Source organism: Eptatretus burgeri, chromosome 7 (assembly GCF_056783735.1).
Source record: "Eptatretus burgeri isolate ZD-2024b chromosome 7, Ebu_testis_v1, whole genome shotgun sequence".
In the NCBI taxonomy this organism is placed as follows: Eukaryota; Metazoa; Chordata; class Myxini; order Myxiniformes; family Myxinidae; genus Eptatretus; species Eptatretus burgeri.
In genome coordinates, this window is record NC_140967.1 from 85,524,842 (window position 1) to 85,543,183 (window position 18,342).

Here is an 18,342-nt window from a genome sequence, read left to right on the forward strand (position 1 = left end):
TGTTTCTGGTGTATGTTCCCCCTCCATCCCCTCCCTTACCTCAAATGGCCGCACTGCTGATTCCACACGTGAAAAAGCTGAATGTCTAAACTCGGTGTTTGCAGCTAAATTTTGTGTCCTAAACCCATCCCTTTCTCTACCCACTTTACCCAGTCGCACCCAACTGTCCCTGGACTCTGTATCCTTTTCCCCTGACAAGATGGAGAGCTTGCTTTCAAACCTCGAGTCAGATTCTGCAACCGGTCCAGACGGCATCAGCCCACATGTCCTCAAAGCCTGCTCTTCTGCTCTTGCTCACCCTCTCTCTGTTCTATTCACCCTCTCATTTGCCCAAGGTCATCTGCCATCTGCTTGGAAATCTGCTAACATCACTGCCCTGCATAAAAAAGGTGCAAAAACAGATCCCTGTAACTACAGACCAATCAGCCTTCTCCCAATCATCAATGTTATGGAATCCATCATCGCTTCAGACATGAAATCCTTCCTCTTCTCCAATGGCTTGATTTCCAATCATCAATTTGGTTTCAGACCAGGTCACTCTACCCTGGATATGCTGCTTCTGCTCTCCCATCAATGGATGGAGGTCCTCAATGCCAGACAGGAAATCCGAGCCGTATCCCTGGACATATCACGTGCTTTTGACACAGTCTGGCACCCTGCCCTACTCACCAAACTCTCTTCCCATGGTATTCAAGGTCATCTCCACTCATGGCTCGCAGACTTCCTCTCCTGTCGCAGTCAACGTGTGGCCCTAAATGGAGTTCTTTCATCCCCTCTTCCTGTGCAGGCTGGAGTTCCTCAAGGTAGCATTCTGGGCCCTGTTCTTTTTCTGGTTTTCATCAATGATCTCTCGGACTCTCTGGAAAATCCTCTATTTCTCTTTAACGACGACTTCACCCTCTGCCGTACCATCTGTCATCCCTCAGACCGGCAAGCAGCAGCTTCTTCGCTCACTGCAGATCTGGATAAAATCAAAAAACTGGTCCAACACATGGAACATGTCTTTGAATCCGGACAAATCTCAGACTCTCACTATGTCTCTTCGAAAGGACTGTTTAGAAAACCCCCCCCATCCACTTTCTCAACAATCCTCTGGAAGAAGTCTTTTCTTTCAAGCTTCTGGGTCTCACTATCTGCCATGACCTTTCCTGGGAAAGTCACATTTCCAACCTCGCCTCAAAAGCCAGTCGCCGACTGGGAATCCTCCGTCGTGCAAAGTCCTTCCTCGGCCCTCTTGAGCTCCTGACCACTTACAAAGCTTTTGTCCGTAGCCTGATGGAGTACTGCTCTCCCCTCTGGGCTGGTGCTCCTGCCTCCCACCTTTCTCGGATTCACGCTGTCGAAACCAGGGCATTTAAGATCATCGGCATCTCCCGCAATGAAGCTGAGTCTTTGGGCCTCTCACTCAATCACCGCAGGTTGGTCGGTGGTCTGTCTGTCTTCTACTGACTCCTCTCCAGCCTTGCCCCCCCCTGCTCTCTCTGCGATTTGTCCCCACCACATTTCCACAGAGCGCTCAAGGTCCGCCAACAACCCCCTTCTGGTAAAACTACCAAAATCACGAATCACTGCTCATCTTCACTCTTTCATTCCTCTTTTTTCCCGCCTTTGGAATAAACTTCCTCACTCTATTCTTTCCCATTCTTCCCTCCACGCTTTCAAAACAGCTGTTCACCACCACCTCTTATCTTCCCCCATCCAAATCCTCGATCTTTTCTACCCCCGATAATCCACCCAAGCCCACTTCCTTCAATTCGCCTGCTTTCCTTCCTGAAAGTCCCTGTAATGTCCATCTTCTCTTCGCCATGTTCCCCGTCCCATCCCCATCCCTCTCCCTTCCACAGTTCACCTAATGTGTCTGTTCCCAACTGTTTTGTCCCTTCCACTCCCGCCACTCTTGTCTCATGCCCTCTTGCTGTGAGTTGTGTATTAGCTCTCATACGAGCCTCGACCAAGGTATACAAAAAAAATAAAAAAAATAAAAAAAAAACCACCACCGAAAACCCTCCACCACCCTCACCTCTCTCCTTCTACGGCCTTTCCCGCACCACCTGTGAACACTGAGCGTCGAGCTGTCTTGAGCCCGTTCAGCGATACGCACCAAGCCGCGAGCGCAAATAGCGGCCTTTCCGAGGAAAATTCGGATCACAAACGCTACACGCCCACTTCTGCTCCGTCCAATTAGCAAGCGCGGGGCAGCTTGGCCCCGCCTCCAGGCGCGTCTGTGTGAAATCGATATATGCAAATTCTAGGATCAGGGGAGATTCACGCCCCGTTTCCTCCGACCAATGGGCGAGCGTGGCTCCGCCCCCGAGGTCATTCTGATCCGGATATTTGCATATTGTTTTCTCCTGCCGGCCGGCCGGCCGGCCAACTTCATCGGCAGCTGTTGTTTTGCTGCGAGGCCTGTACCGGCCGGATCGTCTGCAGCTGCTGTGCTTCAAGGCTTGTGCCGGCCAGTTCGTCTGCCGGCTGCGTTTGCCTGCAACGGCCTTGTTCTGCAGGCTGTGGTTGCCTGCTGCCTTTGCCATGCCATGCCCACTGCCCTCATCTACTTTTTGCCCCCGTTCAATTTTGCTTTGCCCCCCCCCCCCCTTGTTCATTGCCATGTGCGCCAGGATCGTCGGAAGTTGCAAGAACTGTCCTGTTGGCAGCTGCAACACGGGCCTGCAGTGGCGGCCTGTGCACCGGTTTTCTTTTGACTTTTGTTTTGCTCCCTGCAGAGTCCATTGATCCTGCGCCATGGTTAATGTAAATTTTGTAAATTAAGGTTAAGTTGTACTGTAAATAAGAGTGCGCCCCCGGCATATACGTCTTAGCGCCGGCAATTTTATTTAAGTCATCCGTATGAGTGGGTTTGTTTAGTTAGTTACTCAGCCCTCAGGTAATTTATTTTGGGGACACGAATACCATGAATGTCGCACTCAGGGATCCAAAGGTAAAACGTACGAGGGGAGAACTACACATGATGGCACACGAGAATTTGACGACTCGGGACGAGTCTGTAAAAAGGGGAGGGGTAGTGTTACGGCTGTGGAAATTCGCAAACCACCATTCAGGACCCGTTGGTGAGATATCTCTTAAGTGCATGTGTCGTTCGCCCAAACCCATTGTCTAGATGGAATTTATGAGATTCATTCGGGGTACGACGCTTTGAGATAGCCGTTTTTCTGTTCTATCTTTATTTTGAACCAACCACGTCTCAACCGCCATCACACAACAACCACCTTAACCACCACGCCAGCCATAAGTCACCAACTGCAACCACGCTCCAACCCTCAGACAACAACAACAACAACAACGCCAACAGCCACGACCTTTACCTTCACAACTCAATCCCGCAAACATCGCATCACCGTCATTCCCAAACGGCACCATAACCATCAAACCACCACCGAAAACCCTCCACCAGCCTCACCTCTTTCCTTCTATGGCCATTCCCGCATCACCTGTGAACACTGAGCGTCGGGCTGTCTTGGGCCCGTTCAGCGATACGCACCGGGCCGCGAGCGCAAATAGTGGCCTTTCCGAGGAAAATTCGGACCACAAACGCTACACGCCCACTTCTGCTCCGTCCAATTAGCAAGCGCGGGGCGGCTTGGCCCCGCCTCCAGGCGCGCCTGTGTGAAATTGATAGATGCAAATTCGAGGATCAGGGGAGATTCATGCCCCGTTTCCTCCGACCAATGGACGAGCGTGGCTCCGCCCCCGAGGTCATTCTGATCCGGATATTTGCATATTGTTTTCTCCTGCCGGCCTATAAAACGGCAAGCACAAGGCGAATCGGGGCAGAGTCAGTCGAGTCGGGTGGAGAGTGAGTCGAGTCATCGGTGTGGCAGAGAGTCGAGTCGGGTGGCGAAGTCATCGGTGTGTCATCGAGTTGGGTTCTGGAGTCGGCTGAGAAGAGTTGCGGGAAGAGGCAAAGGAGCTCGGGTCCGAGGCGAGAAGGACGGCGGTCGGCGACGAGGTCGCGGTGTGGGATCGCTCGTCGCGGGACCCAAGCCAGCCAGCCATTCTCCCTCCCCCAGGGCATCAACAATTCCCCCTTTCCCCCCACGCTGAGATAGTGCAACAAGGGGGCACCATTCCCTCCCCACTCCAAACGTCGTGCCAACGAAACCCGCCAAGGAGCACGGAGTCGGGGCATAGCCACGTGCCACATCTGCGGCTCATCCGCCAACGCGTCATGAAGACGCGGGTAGGACCCCCCCGGTCTCGCGGGCCTAGCCGTTCCTTCAGATCACGCGCACATATTGGCCTACAGGCCTGTCTGCCCCCTTGTCTACGAGGGTGGCTTCTTTCCTTTGCTTTTGAGTAAATGTGTGTTGGCATCATCTGTAAAGTAGAACTGCATAAGTGTTGCCATGTGTGCGAGTAGTCGGTAGTAGCTGCGTCGTTGTTTCTTTTGTTTTTGTTGCTATATGTGCATTTTGACTGTTTGGCTGTATTTGTGTGCTTTCCGTGTGCCGGGAAATAAATGTGCTTTGTGTGAACTGTTTTCCCATTTCGCTTAGTCTTTTCTTTATTGACCCTCCATCCTGCTTCACGTAAAGGGTTCGTAGTGGGCTTAATACGCCCGGTAATTAATCGGAACCGTCGAGGCCGACGATACCGCTCAGTTATCACTGTAGCACGGAACGGACCGCTTAAGGGGTTCGTGTCCGGAGTCGGCCTGTGGCGTAGTGCGATCGCCCATCCGCGCAGGTACTTTGGTAGATCGAATTTGGCGAGCAACCCTATCCTGCGCGGGTGGGCAATTGGCATGGTCGTGGTGGGGTTAAACCCCCACCCGTGACTAGCTCCCGGCGTTGTTCCGAGCGGGTCACGACTGAATTGTCCATCTGGTGGGCGACGCGGTCGCGATTCGAGTGACGTGGCCGTCCGCACGCCGGCGGGCACGAATTCGCAACAATACAATGGTCTCAATGAAAAAGCACTGTTCATCCGCACATCCCCAATCCCACAAATTTCTCTCCTCAACTCGTACCCCCTCGAGTCGGCAATGCCATGGACGTTTCAGTTCCTTAATGCTTTTGATAATTTGCCTTTTCCTGTTTGTTTTTTAGAACATTAGCTAATTTTTTTAGATTTCAAACAGTTATCTGATCAAGCAATAAGTGCTTTGTATTTGCATTTTTTCATCTCCATATCTATATCTCCATCTCTCTCCCATGTCTTGTCTTGTCTTGCCTTGCCTTGCCTTGCCTTTTGCTTTGAGATTAAACTAATCTTGTCATGCCGGGATCCAAATCAATATCAAATAAAAAGTATAAAATTAAACCAACATCACATGGGCCGGACACTTGCACTGTTTTGTGAAATGTAAACCACAGGTCAACTCAGACTTAAAGGCCCAGCAAAGGAAGACCGAATTACAGCAAGTAATTGCATTGTCAAATTCATTTAATTGTGGCAAAAAAAAATATTCTTCACCCGAGACTGGACTTCACATTAAAATAAAATAAAACGAGAAAACATAGTTCAATACGAATGCATCAATGGATACACCTCCGCCCATGTAAGACATCAACCCACTATTACATTTAATCTCAATGAAAGGTCACATGAAAAATTAAAGGTCATGTGAGAGAATAAGAGAGAGAAAAGAGAGATAAGTCGAAATTAGTTAATGATTTAATTGGAGAGATTTTTCTGGAGACAGACGGCTCAGTGAGTGCGACACGAATGTTAAGCGCCAATTGCGTAAAATTACTGAAAATTCTGAAATGCAGAAGGGAATGGCCTGCAAGATAAAAGCAGATGGTGAAGAAGGTACCAGACCTATGTTTGACGATAATTCACAACATTTTTCAGTTATGGCTCTTTCACAAGCCTTGACCTTGTATTCAAAAACATAATAAGAATAATAATAACAACAACTGGAGGCACTATGCTTTATAACTGCGAGCATTTATGGTCAAGTACCATTGCCCCTTCACCCCCATCCACCCCACACCCCGGCTTTGATGCAACCCGGATTCGATCGCACACCTGACCTATGTCGAAGATTTCCTCTTTAAGCATTTGTAATTGGTGTTGCCAGCCCAAAATGTGAATGAATTAATCAATAAAGACATTGTTCCGAAATCATAAAATATTATTTGAACTTTGATAAAATGCTGCAGTTGAGAGGATTCCATCCATGTATTTATACACACAATGAATTATATTATCCATGTATTCTGTTATATCTGCTTTATGCTGATATTGATTTTTCATTTCTTGATTAAAACAACGATGTAAAAACCTGGAAATGTTGCATAAGTTCCAGGAAGACTTAACTATATCAATTAGTACACAACTAAATATAACTTTAGATCTCTATTGTAATACCAAGCTTGCACACTAAAAACCCGGCTCGCCGTCACACGATCCCTATGAAATTGCTGTGGCACTTAGCGGACATGCCGACAATGTTTGGGAAGTCTTGGCGTTCCATAGTACCACTTGCATTTTGCACAATGCGTATTTTTGTCATTCCCCATATACGGTCTGTTGTCTGCTACCAGCTATGTTGTACTGCTATCCCGTGCATATGCACGGGTATCGCTAGTATTTCTTATTTAGTCCACAAATTTAATGAACATAATGCATGGCTTTTTGTGTGGAGGCATTGTAAAAAAACCTGGCAAGGTCCTGTAAGCAGCACCAGTCAATGTAATGTTGTTCTTTATCAATGGTGAGAACATGCCAAAATAATGATTCATTCACTCCCTTGATCTGTGTAACTGTCTGTACCTCCAAACCCTATGGGACCTTGAGGGGGTATTGTGCCCTTTTCTGATTGGCTGTGCAGACACATGACAGAAGTAAATAGATGCCTTAAATTTCTTCATTTCATCTGCATAACGCAGTTTTACTCAGTGATTTGCACTCATATTAGACTATTACTTTGCAGAAACGAGCTCCTGGGGCTTGTCTGACAATTAACTTTGCAGTCTCATGACATGAATCCCCTTGAGCACCTCTGGGCCATATTGGATCGAGCTGTGCGGAAAAAGTCCAGGAAACCAACATCACGGGCAGAATTGCGAACCCGTTTGTGTGAAGCCTGGGCAGAAATCCCACAAGAGAAAATTCCAGAACTTATTAGTTCTATGCCTGAAAGAGTAAAAGTGTTGAAATCTGCAAATGGAAAGTCTATCAAATACGTGTGTGTGTGTGTGTGTGTGTGTGTGTGTGTGTGTGTGTGTGTGTGTGTGTGTGTGTGTGTGTGTGTGTGTGTGTGTGTGTGTGTGTGTGTGTGTGTCCGCTGTTTCTCGACAACCACTGGTCCGATCTAATTGAAACTTACCAGGTATATTGCTGGGGACCTGAGGAAGTGCCTTTTCAAGGTTTGATATTAATCGGACATGTGGTTCCCAAGTTATGGCCATTTATATATCAACCAATGACAGGACACGGTGCTATGACATCACAATTGACGTCACAATTGTTCTTTTATTTATTTATTTTGCACGATTGACAGCAAACGAAGAAGAAGAATTGTGACATGACGTCACAATTGATGCTGAGGACCTGAGTATGTGCCTTTTCAAAGTGTGATATCGTTCTTCTTCATCCGTTTCAGCTGTTTCCCAAGTGTTTCCCAAGGTTTGAAAGCTGTTTTTTCCCAAGGTTTGAATTAATTGCTCAAATTATTAATTAATCCAAAGGTTTGAATTTTCCCAAGGGAAACAACTGTTTCCCAAGGTTTGAAAGTTTTTTTTGTTTGTTTGTTTTTGCACATACAGCCACGCACGAACGGGCAAGCACATACGGGCACGCAAGAGCGAAGGAACAGCCTGTGTGGTTGTTGTTTCTGGCACGCGGTTTGAAAGTTGTTTTTTTTTTTTTTTGCACGTACAGCCACGCACGTATGGCCACGAACGTACGGGCACGCACCGATGGGCACGCGAGAGCGAAGGAACGGTCTGTATGGTTGTTTCTGGCACGCGGTTTGAGTTTTTTGTTTGTTTGTTTTTATGCACGTACAGCAACGCACGTATGGGCACGCACATACGGGCACGTACTTGTGTATTAAAATTAATCAAATGTACTTCAAATGTTAAAAAAAATAAATTATTTTAAAATCATGGTGTCCATTTACTTCTGTCATGTCTCTGTACTTGGGCCTTCCCTACTAGAACCAATATTGTTTAGACTCTGTCCCAACCCTTTACCAGTCACAGAAAGCAGTTATTTTGATTTCAAACTATGGGAATAGTTACTCTTTCCAGATGAAAGACTTTCTCATTTATCCTGCTTGTTCACTCATTTCCCCCCACTCGTCCCACTCGATATACAAGACTTTGGTTCGGGTTTTCTTTCCCTGAGAGTTCCATCGATGAATTTTGCTCTCATATGTGCACACATACGTAATGTTATGAAACATTTTCCTTTGTATGCTGAACCTGAATGGAAATTTAGTTTTTTTCCACCACACCAATGTCGTCGTCTTTACCCAGAGAATACATTATTTATTTTTTTCCTTCGATCCAATATAGCGACCAAATCACGTGGCATCAATGACTCATCACCTGCCTCCTCCCATCCCACCCCTTCCTCCTGCCACCCCAGTCCCACTGGACACCACCCCACACCTTCCCCTTCCTCAGTTAGTTACAAAGTGTAATTGCTTGCGTTGTTTCACGTTTCTTGTAGAGAACTCACGAAGTGGCTTAAGCACTCAAGCAAGCATGTACCTTCATTGGGTGGTGTATGTTCGACTGCTGCTGCTATCGTTGCAAACAAAACATGCATTACCCCATTTGAGTTATAATCAATATGTTCGTTTTTGTCCTAAAAATGGTACCCGTATTTAAGGATAGAAGACGCGTTGTCTCCACGAACAGACCAATTATCAATTCATTATGGAAGCAGGTTCAGTATTTCATGATGAAGCCGATGTTAATGTTTATTCACTTAACACAACATGTGCTTTACATATCCATTCGTTTGTTTACAAGTTTTTAAAAGTCAGGCGAAAACTAAAAGTAATTTTAATGAAAGACCACGATTTTCTTTCCTCTGCATAATATGAAAAATAACGTACCTTCATTGGGCAGTGCATAATTAGACTGATGCCACCATCATTGGAAACAAATATGCATTACCTCATACGAGGTGTAATCAAATTGTACATTTGTTTCCTCAAAATGGTAGCTTTATTTTATAATCAAAGACAGGTTGTTGAGTATCAAATGCAAAGTACATGAGGCCTATATAAACATATTGAGCGATGTGAAGCGAAAAATATGGCTGCTATTTCTGGGCGGCTGGAGGAAAAGGCATGGCCTAGCTAAAAGGTGGTACTTGTGACGTTTGCCGAGACGAGGGAAGGTGTGGCCTGCAGAATGGGCTGCACTTATGACCCTCCCACACGCAGACACAAACAGCTCCATGCAGTATATAAGATATGGAGCTCAGGGTAGGGGGGCCGAAAATCCAACGAGCTCAGGGTTCAAAGGGTTAATGAGCACAGCTTTTGATGTCAATCAACCTTTGTTATGCATCAGATATGAAGCTTGTGGCTAGGTTTCATCAAAACTGTGTGTTTAGTTCAAACAATAGTCACTGAAGTGTTTACGGACTGACTGACTGACTCACTAACTCACTCACCTGCGGACATCACATAAGCTCACCTGACTGAAGTCCAGGTGAGTTAAAAATGAATATAATGACTGTACCTTCAACATAGGGTCCTTCTTTTGGATGTTCCCGCACCCTAAGGTGATAGCCTCTAGATGAGTTCCTTCGTAACAAGTCTCTTACTTGCTCATTGTAGATCTCCAGGAAACTACAAATAGTGCATACATACAGATATAAAATAAAGAAAACATAAATAAAAGAAAGTGTTTTTTTTTTTTTAACTGTACTTGTTCTTTCAGCATTGGATGCACATCACATCCAACCACTGGAATAACACTCAGTATAACACGTACCTGACCTCAGTGCGGTAGGAGCAACCATCTGTGCTATCACGACCTATGTGGCTGTACAAGCCCTCACAGATCCGTGGAATCAGCCCCAAGTCACCCTGCCAAAATAATTTTGAACAAGGTGATCTCCAGGGCTAGGAATACATGTGCAACGTTGACAGAGTGCTCTATTATAAGTCTCGCTAGTTCCGTGTGGGAAAAACTGTAATCCATGTTCACGTGGGTTCAATACAAAGATCTGTATTAACGGAAGTTGACATGGACAGCACCCCAGGGCAGGTAAATCATTTATTTGGAATGATTACACAGTTTACAGACAATTTACTGGTTCTGAACTTTGAGGTAGCAAAACCTCCATACACATTAATACACAGCATGGTGAGGCCACATCTGTTCCTCATATAACAATAAGTAATACAATCATCTGGAACACATCATTTGAATGCATGAGAACTAAAACCTACTATCAGACAAAAGTGACATTTTGTGATGACTACATTCAAAGTTTAAAGGCCATGGTAAGATCCTGACAAATGTATATTAAACTGAATTTTGTGGACATGTCAGAGACTTGGTTAAAGGAAAAAACTGAGACCACCAAACATAAAACTGGGCCATTTCTGAAATGAGGAGAAATAGAGTTTTCTATATTGCATACAGCATACATGCCTCGAACCTTGTACAACAACAGTGTAATGAAGCATCTTTTACTCCCTTATAACTGTACGTAGCTCAAAGCTCTGCTCAATTTGGATTGATTAAGCTTTGTACAAAAGTTTGAAAGGTGCTTTGGAATCCAAAAGTGCCAGGGCTTGTCTTTACCAAGTGCTGAACACAGCTTTGATAGGTTTGAACACAAATGACACAACTGAGGGAAAGGGAAAATAACAACCGCAGTCTTCACTATAACTGTACAAGTACTTTATAGTTACTATCATACAACTACAAATGTACCACAACAATACAATTATATTTAAACTGTCGTAATTTGTAGTTACTATTGGCAGGCTTTGCCTGGGTATATTTTGTGAGATCCACAAGTAATATGGAGGTGTTCAGTCAAGGTGACCTGGTTATATTCTACGCGTGTTTGTCTGTCTGGCTGCGAACAGCAAATCTCAAAAATGTTATGGACAGATTAGGACGAAACTTGGTGGAAGAGTTTGGTAGGTGACAAGAACAAACCAATTAGATTTTGGTTAAGGTCCCGATGCAGATCCGGCCTATCAGTGGGCTACAAAATGTAAAATGTTCAGCCTGGTGAAGGTATGTGCTCCAACAAGTCATTGTAAGTTTTGTTTCGAGAATCAACAACAATGGCAGTGATCTTCTTTAATTAATGTATGCAGTTTACTGATCATATATCTATAATTCCAGCAGAGCGTGTGCGTGTGCGCGTGCGCGTGCGTCTGTGACCGCTGTTTCTCGACAACCCCTGGTCCGATCTAATTGAAACTTGCCAGGTATATTGCTGGGGACCTGAGTATGTGCCTTTTCAAGGTTTGATATTAATCGGACAAGTGGTTCCCAAGTTATGGCCATTTATTCACCAAACCAATGACAGGACACATTGCTGCATAGGCGTGGCCGATGAGGAAAGGGCGCCATTTAGTTACCAATGACAGGACACGTTGCTGTGCAGGCGTGGCCATTGGGGAATCAATCCTCAGCCGTGTTCCCCATTACGGGTTACAACGTACGGACTTCAGGATAGTGATGACTTACTGTATTCTAATAATTTCTTGATTTCTTATGTGCATTTATAGATAAACACAATGCCCCAATCCAGTCGTCGTTTACGAGAGCAAAGGAACGGCCTGTGTAGTCGTTTGAAAGTTTTTTTTGCACGTACGGCCACGCACATATGGCCACGCACGTACGGACACGAGAGAGCGAAGGAACGGCCTGGGTGGTTGTTGTTTCTGGCACGCGGTTTGAAAGTTTGGTTTTTTTTGCACATACAGCCACGCATGTACGGGTACGGGAGAGCGAAGGAACGGCCTGTGTGGTTGTTTCTGGCACGCGGTTTGAAACTTTTTTGTTTTTTTTTTGCATGTACGGCCAGGCACGTACGGGCACGCGAGAGCGAAGGAACAGCCTATGTGGTTGTTGTTTCTGGCACGCGATTTGAAAGTTTTCTTTTTTCCACGTACGGCCACGCACGTACGGGCGTACACTATTTGTAAAGATAAAAGGGAAGCAAAGAGGTTAAAGGAGAAAACTTCCTCCAATGCTTCCTCCACTACCACACCGTAAGTGTTGTGGTCGAGGAAGGTAGAGGAAGAAAGTTGTCTTTTTTTTTTGACATTATAAAAAAGACAACTTTCTGATTGTCAGTAGTCGTACAGTATGTCATCCAAGTTCAACTTCAGGGCAAGGAGCAACTATGTGGTAGAATCTTAAGAAGAATCTGACAAAAGTTTGGCATAAATCTGAGACTTCAAAATAAATGGGACAGTCGCTTGGCTTTGCTCCTCTCACGGCAATACTTTGGATTGTTTAATGCTGGTTTACGGACTATTCCATATGGATCGAATTGCTAATTCTATAGGATCAGACCCCAATTGTAGATGTTTAAGTCAACCGTCAATTTGCAATTGGCCACAAGCTTTGACACCAGAACAAAATGTTGATTACGGACCCAAGGCATCAAAAAACTACAAATATCAAACGAGGGAAGGGAGCACTCCGTATAGCGCATACCTCTGCAATGTAATGCCTGATCCACGAGAACATATCAGGCCCATTACATTTTTGAAATATCATGCTATATATCGTTTTTGGCCCTATCTCTCAATCGTGAAGAATCACTTTGCATACTAAATAATTCTCGCATCCAGATCCTGATTCGGATCTTCACCAAAATCGAATCAATTCCTCAAGGTCACACACCCAACATGTCCACCAAGTTTCGCCCGAATCCGTCAACAACTTTTTGAGATATCGTGCTATATATCATTTTTGGCCCAATCTCTCAATGGTGAAGAAACACTTAAATTCTAGTAGTCGGATCCGGATCCGGATCTTCACTAAAATCTAATCAGTTCGTCCTTGTCACACACCCAACCTGCCCAACAAATTTCATCCGGATCCGTCCACCACTTTTTGAGATATCCTGCACACAGACAGGCAAACAAACAAACAAGCAGTCATAGACTGGTACTTACGAAATCGTCAACTTGACCTCTGACCTTGTCTAATAAAAGCTGTCTCTCGAGAAGGTAGCGACGCAAACCAGAAGTTTCTACGATGATTCTGTACCAAACCATCAAAAATCGTAACGTCGACCGAAGCAAAAATCTCCATTTCTCCACGCAATTATTTAATATTATTTTATCAAAGTCACAAAACCGTAATATTCAGCCATCCACCAACAATCTTTACATAATCCGACGGCTTAGCGAGTCAGGCATGCGATGATAACCTTTATTGGGATAAAAAATGACTTTTAAACACCATCTTTATCGAAACCACCTTCAGCGCGCACACGCAAAACCTTTACGTGACTCAACGACGCGTCTGCTCGATCGCGCTGCGCCATGTGACAAGCCGTGACGTGGCAGATGAAATATTTTTATAAATCTTAAAACGTCTCCAAAACATCCGATTTTTTTTTTTACCAGAATGTTGACGAGTGTTAAGCATCCTAAGCAATCGCAAAAAATGAAGACAAAATTAAAATCGAAGTGAAAACGAACTCGTAACGTCGACCGAAGCAAAAATACTCCATTTCTCCACATGAATTTACGGAATTATGTTTGACCTCACTGTGACCTTGACCTTTGACCGATTTTGACCAAAATCTAATCAGCGCTAGCCACCACCCTCCTGAATCACGTGGTGTAATTTGACATTGGTAGCTTCTTCCGTTCTCGAGTTATCGTGCCTACAAACAAACACACAAACACATAAACAAACAAACACAAACAGAGGACGGAAGTCAAAGATTTCGTAAGTAATAAATGAAAAATCACACAGAGCGACACTTGGCAAAACAGCACAAAGTACAACGGCACTTGGGAGAGCACATACCTCTGCCAGGTGAAACAGGTCACGTTTTGTATCCCACTGATTAGCTGGATCCAAAACAAAATCTAATCTGCTTCTTCTTGTCACCTAACCAACTCATCCACCTTGTTTCGTCACAACTCGTCCACAACTTTGATATATACATATATATTTTTTTTCTTCCCCCCTATCAAATTTAGAAATTAGGCCTGTGTTGACCTTTTGATCTTAAAATTTATTGATGGTTGAATTCATTCACCCGATATGCAAATCCTGTTCAAATTTCAAGCCAGTCATATGCAAATTGAGAATTTTAGAAAATGATCCTAAGTTGTTGACCATTTGTCTTTTGTTGACCTTTTGGCATGTGCTGACCTCAAAATAAATGGTGGTTGTATTCAGTGAGCAGATATGAAAATCCTGTTCAAATTTTAAGTCAATCGAATGAAAATTGACAATTTTAGAAATTCGGCCATGTTGACCTATGTTGTCCTCAAAATAATTGGTGCTTGAATTCAGAAAGCTGATATGCAAATGGTCTTCAAATTTCAAGTCAAGTGGATGAAAATTGACAATTTTAGAAACAATGTTAGAAATGTGGCTCCTGTTGACGTTTTGGCCTATGTTGACCTCAAAAATAATAAGTGGTTAAATTCAGTGACCAGACATATCAATCCTTTTCAAATTTCACGTTGATCGGATGAAAATTGAGGGTTATAGAAATCTGGCTGATGTTGGCCTTTTGGTCTAAGTTGACCTGAAAATTAAAAGGTGGTTGAATTCAGTGACCTGATATGCAAATGCCCTTCAAATTTCAAGTCAAGTGGATGAAAATTGGGAATTTCAGAAAAGTTGGTCCAAATTGGCCTTTTGGCCTATGTTTACCTCAAAATTAATAGGTTGTTGAATTCAGTGACCTGATTTTCAAATTTCAAGTTAATTGGATTAAAATTGAGGATTTTAGAAATTTGGCCTATGTTGGCCTTTTGGTCTAAGTTGACCTGAAAATTAATAGGTGGTTGAATTCAACGACCTGATATGCAAATGGTCTTCAAATTTCAATCAGATGAAAAGTGACAATTTTAGAAACAATTAAAAAATTTGGCCTATGTTGGGTTGACCTTATGGCCTATGCTGACCTTTTGACCCATGTTGACCTCAAAAGTTATAGCTGGTTGAAATTTGACATGATATACAAATCCTGTTCAAATTTCAAGTCAATTGGATGAAATTTGAGGATTTTAGAAAATCTGGCTTAAATTGGCCTATTGGCCTGTGCAGACCTTTTTGGGCGACCAAATTTTACGAAACTTCAATGCTGGACCGTCGCAGGGTCGGTGACATTAATCTTTGAAAAATTCAGGTTGATCGGTTGAGCGGTTTGGGCTGGAGGCGAGCAGACAGACAAACATACAAACACGGAGGCGATCAACATACTTGTCAAAAATAAAAAATAAAAATTGCCACGTAACAAACAAGAAGACGTCGTGCAGAGCATACTTGCAAAATCCATAAAACAAATTTGACCTCAACAATAATTGGTGGTTAAATTCAGTGAGCTGAAACAAATCCTCTTCAAATTTCAAGTCAATCGGAAGAAAACAGGATTTTAGAAATTTGACCTTTGACCTAAAAAACAGCTTCTCAGTTGAGAATATCTCGACAACTTGGTGAAGTTTCATGAAGATCGGTTTTAATTTGTGACCTGCAGGCGATAGACAAACAAACACAGACAGAATAACAAAATCGACTGACTAATATACTTGAAAAAATCCTCGATTTTGCAAGTAACAAACAGACAGAGAGGGGTGGAAACATAACCTCCTTCACCTAAGGTGGCGGAGGTAACAACCAGTTCCAAATGGAGCACCTCACCATCATTAAAGGATTTAAATTGCAATAGATGTGACAATAAATGCAAATTGTTGCTCTCAACTTGCTGGCTCGATGACAAAAAATGTGATTTGCATTTTTGCCTACTCCAACCCGACCCAATTTAGAATTCCGTGCGGACAGAGCAACTTGCAAATGGAAATAATGTGACGAATGTTAATCCTAAAAGTTATCTTTTGCATCATGTGGAAAGATCAAGAGTGTTCAGTAAATTTCTGGGTGCTTCCACATGTGGGACCATCTCACATTAACAATACATTTCCACCAGTATCTGCAAAAAAAGGAATCTAGTACTTATGAGTAGTCTCTCGAGGTTATTTTTTTAATTATTATTATTATTTTAATTTAAGCTTTTGCAGATGCTTGTAAGCTGAACATGTAAATGCCCGGTCACACCTTGACGTTTTAGCCAACGTATGCCGATTTTTGAATTTTTTTTCTAAAACGCTGGCACACGTTGAATACGTTATGGGTAAGTTTTGATAACATTGAGAGCACGCTGAAAAACACTGCCATACGTCATACGTTGGCTTTAAACGTTGTACTTTTTGGTTGTCCTCAAATTTTTTCATGCTTGAAATTTCACGGCGTTTGGCTCACACGTTCCGCTACGCTGGCCACAGGTTGTATGCACGGTCTGCGATCGTTGACAGACGTCAACACATGCTACTTGTAAGTTAATCATAAGTTGAGACATGCCGAGGTAATGTTTAGCGTACCCGAAACTTATTTCTAACCTATGATTAACGTGTTGTTGGCACGTTAAGCGATCGTTGCCACACGTCGACAGACGTTACTTTTAAGTTACTCATAGGCTGAAAGACGTCGGTATAATGGATCGTCCTTGCGTCAGCGTCCACGGCCACGGCCAGGACACTTATTTGCAGCATTCTTCAAACTTTTCTTCGGCATGATGAGGATGTTCACACTTCGATGTCTAGCTTGGCTATGATTCCAATTGTCCATCGGCAGCATCTATTTAAAATAGTCGAGTTTGAGCGTTTTAACACGTTCAGAAGAAACGCTTCAAATTTCAAATCCCCAGCGTCAAAAAACAAAGGCGAGTGACAGCAATTTAAATCGTTCATTGTAAACAATGAAAATAGCTGAGTGGTACCGTTTAAAAGTCGTTGAGTGTAAAAAAAATACAATTGTTGAGCGCAAGCGTCTACTTTCAATAGTGGGGTTTGAGCGATTTAGCACGTTCAATAGAAACGATTAAAATTTCCGAGCGCCAGCGTCAAAAAACAAAGGCGAGTGACAGCAATTTAAATCGTTCATTGTAAACAATGAAACTAGCTGAGTGGTACCGTTTAAAAGTCGTTGAGTGTAAAAAAAATCCAATTGTTGAGCCCAAGCGTCGACTTTCAATAGTGGAGATGCAGCCATTTAAATCGTTGAGTTTATCATTTAAATCGTTAAATCGTTAAACGCAAGGACGATCCATCGTCCGAAATCGTTAAACGCACACTCACCTACTACTGCCAACATGAACAAACTACTACTAATACTAATACTGATACTGATACTGCTGACATGGACATCGACTCAAAAAGGACTCGAAAACACTGTTGGGTTCCCCTTTTATGAGCAGCATTTTTATATACCAATTCCCAAAACCGCTGGGAACATGTCTTTATATGGCAGTTGTAAGCCAGAAACACGTTCATTTATTTTTTTTTGTCGACCGGAAGACGTCATTGGAATACGTCTACATACGTCGATGTGTGTTGGGACTACGTAAAGAATTGGTTCAAAGCACGTCAAACATAAGTTAGAAATAAGTTTCGCGTAAAAAAGACATTACCGCGACGTGTTTCGACTTATGAGTAGCTTATAAGTAGCCTTTGTGGATGTGTGTAAGCGTCCACATATCGTGTGTACAACCTATCCCCATCGCATGCGGAACGTGTGTCATACGCCGAGTACGTCGTAAAATTTTGAACATGTTTAAAATTTCTTGACGTACTCTACTTACTACGACGTATGATAGCGTACTTTAGCGTTGTACTCACGTATACCAAACTTACTCATACCGTATTTGACGTGCCCCAACGTTTTAGACACATTTTTCTTAGGTCGGCATACGCTGGCAAGATCGCCAAGGTGTGACCGCGATGTTGACACTTCCATTTCTACGGCAGTTATGATTCGAATCGTTGTGAGTCAGCCTTTTAATAGGTTACGTCACGACATCGTCGGCGATGCGTGCAAGGTGCTATGCCTAAGTTAGACTATCGTTGGGCATCGGTTGTGTCGGCAGACAACAGGTTCAGCATTCGTTGGTATAAGTTATCGATAACACAACGAAACGTTCTGTGTCCGTTACCAATGCGTTATACATAAGACCAAGTCGCTATGAATACGTCCGAATCTTTAAAAAAAAACATCAAAAGTTCAACGTAAGCCAGCGTTTTAGATACATTTTAATACGTTGCCATCGCTGGCTAAAACGTCAAGGTGTGACCGGGCCTTAAACAGTAAATCAGCATGTAAATGGGTGAGGGAAGAGAAGAAGCCA

The 18,342-nt window shown here is 43.6% G+C and overlaps 1 protein-coding gene across 2 annotated transcripts in view; it reads right to left on the reverse strand.

Moving 5' to 3' along the window:
• KIF16B (kinesin family member 16B) overlaps positions 1 to 18,342 on the reverse strand; it is a 131,061-nt gene that overhangs the window by 97,110 nt on the left and 15,609 nt on the right. For both annotated transcript variants that reach the window (XR_015060327.1, XM_085889351.1), the window contains exons 5-6: positions 9,924 to 10,018; positions 9,669 to 9,778 (exon numbers count right to left, since the gene is read on the reverse strand). Coding sequence is in view for 1 of the 2 variants with exons in the window: in XM_085889351.1 (XP_085745477.1) it covers positions 9,669 to 9,778; positions 9,924 to 10,018 (205 nt within the window). In the remaining variant the exon portion in view is untranslated. The remainder of the gene's footprint in view (positions 1 to 9,668; positions 9,779 to 9,923; positions 10,019 to 18,342) is intronic.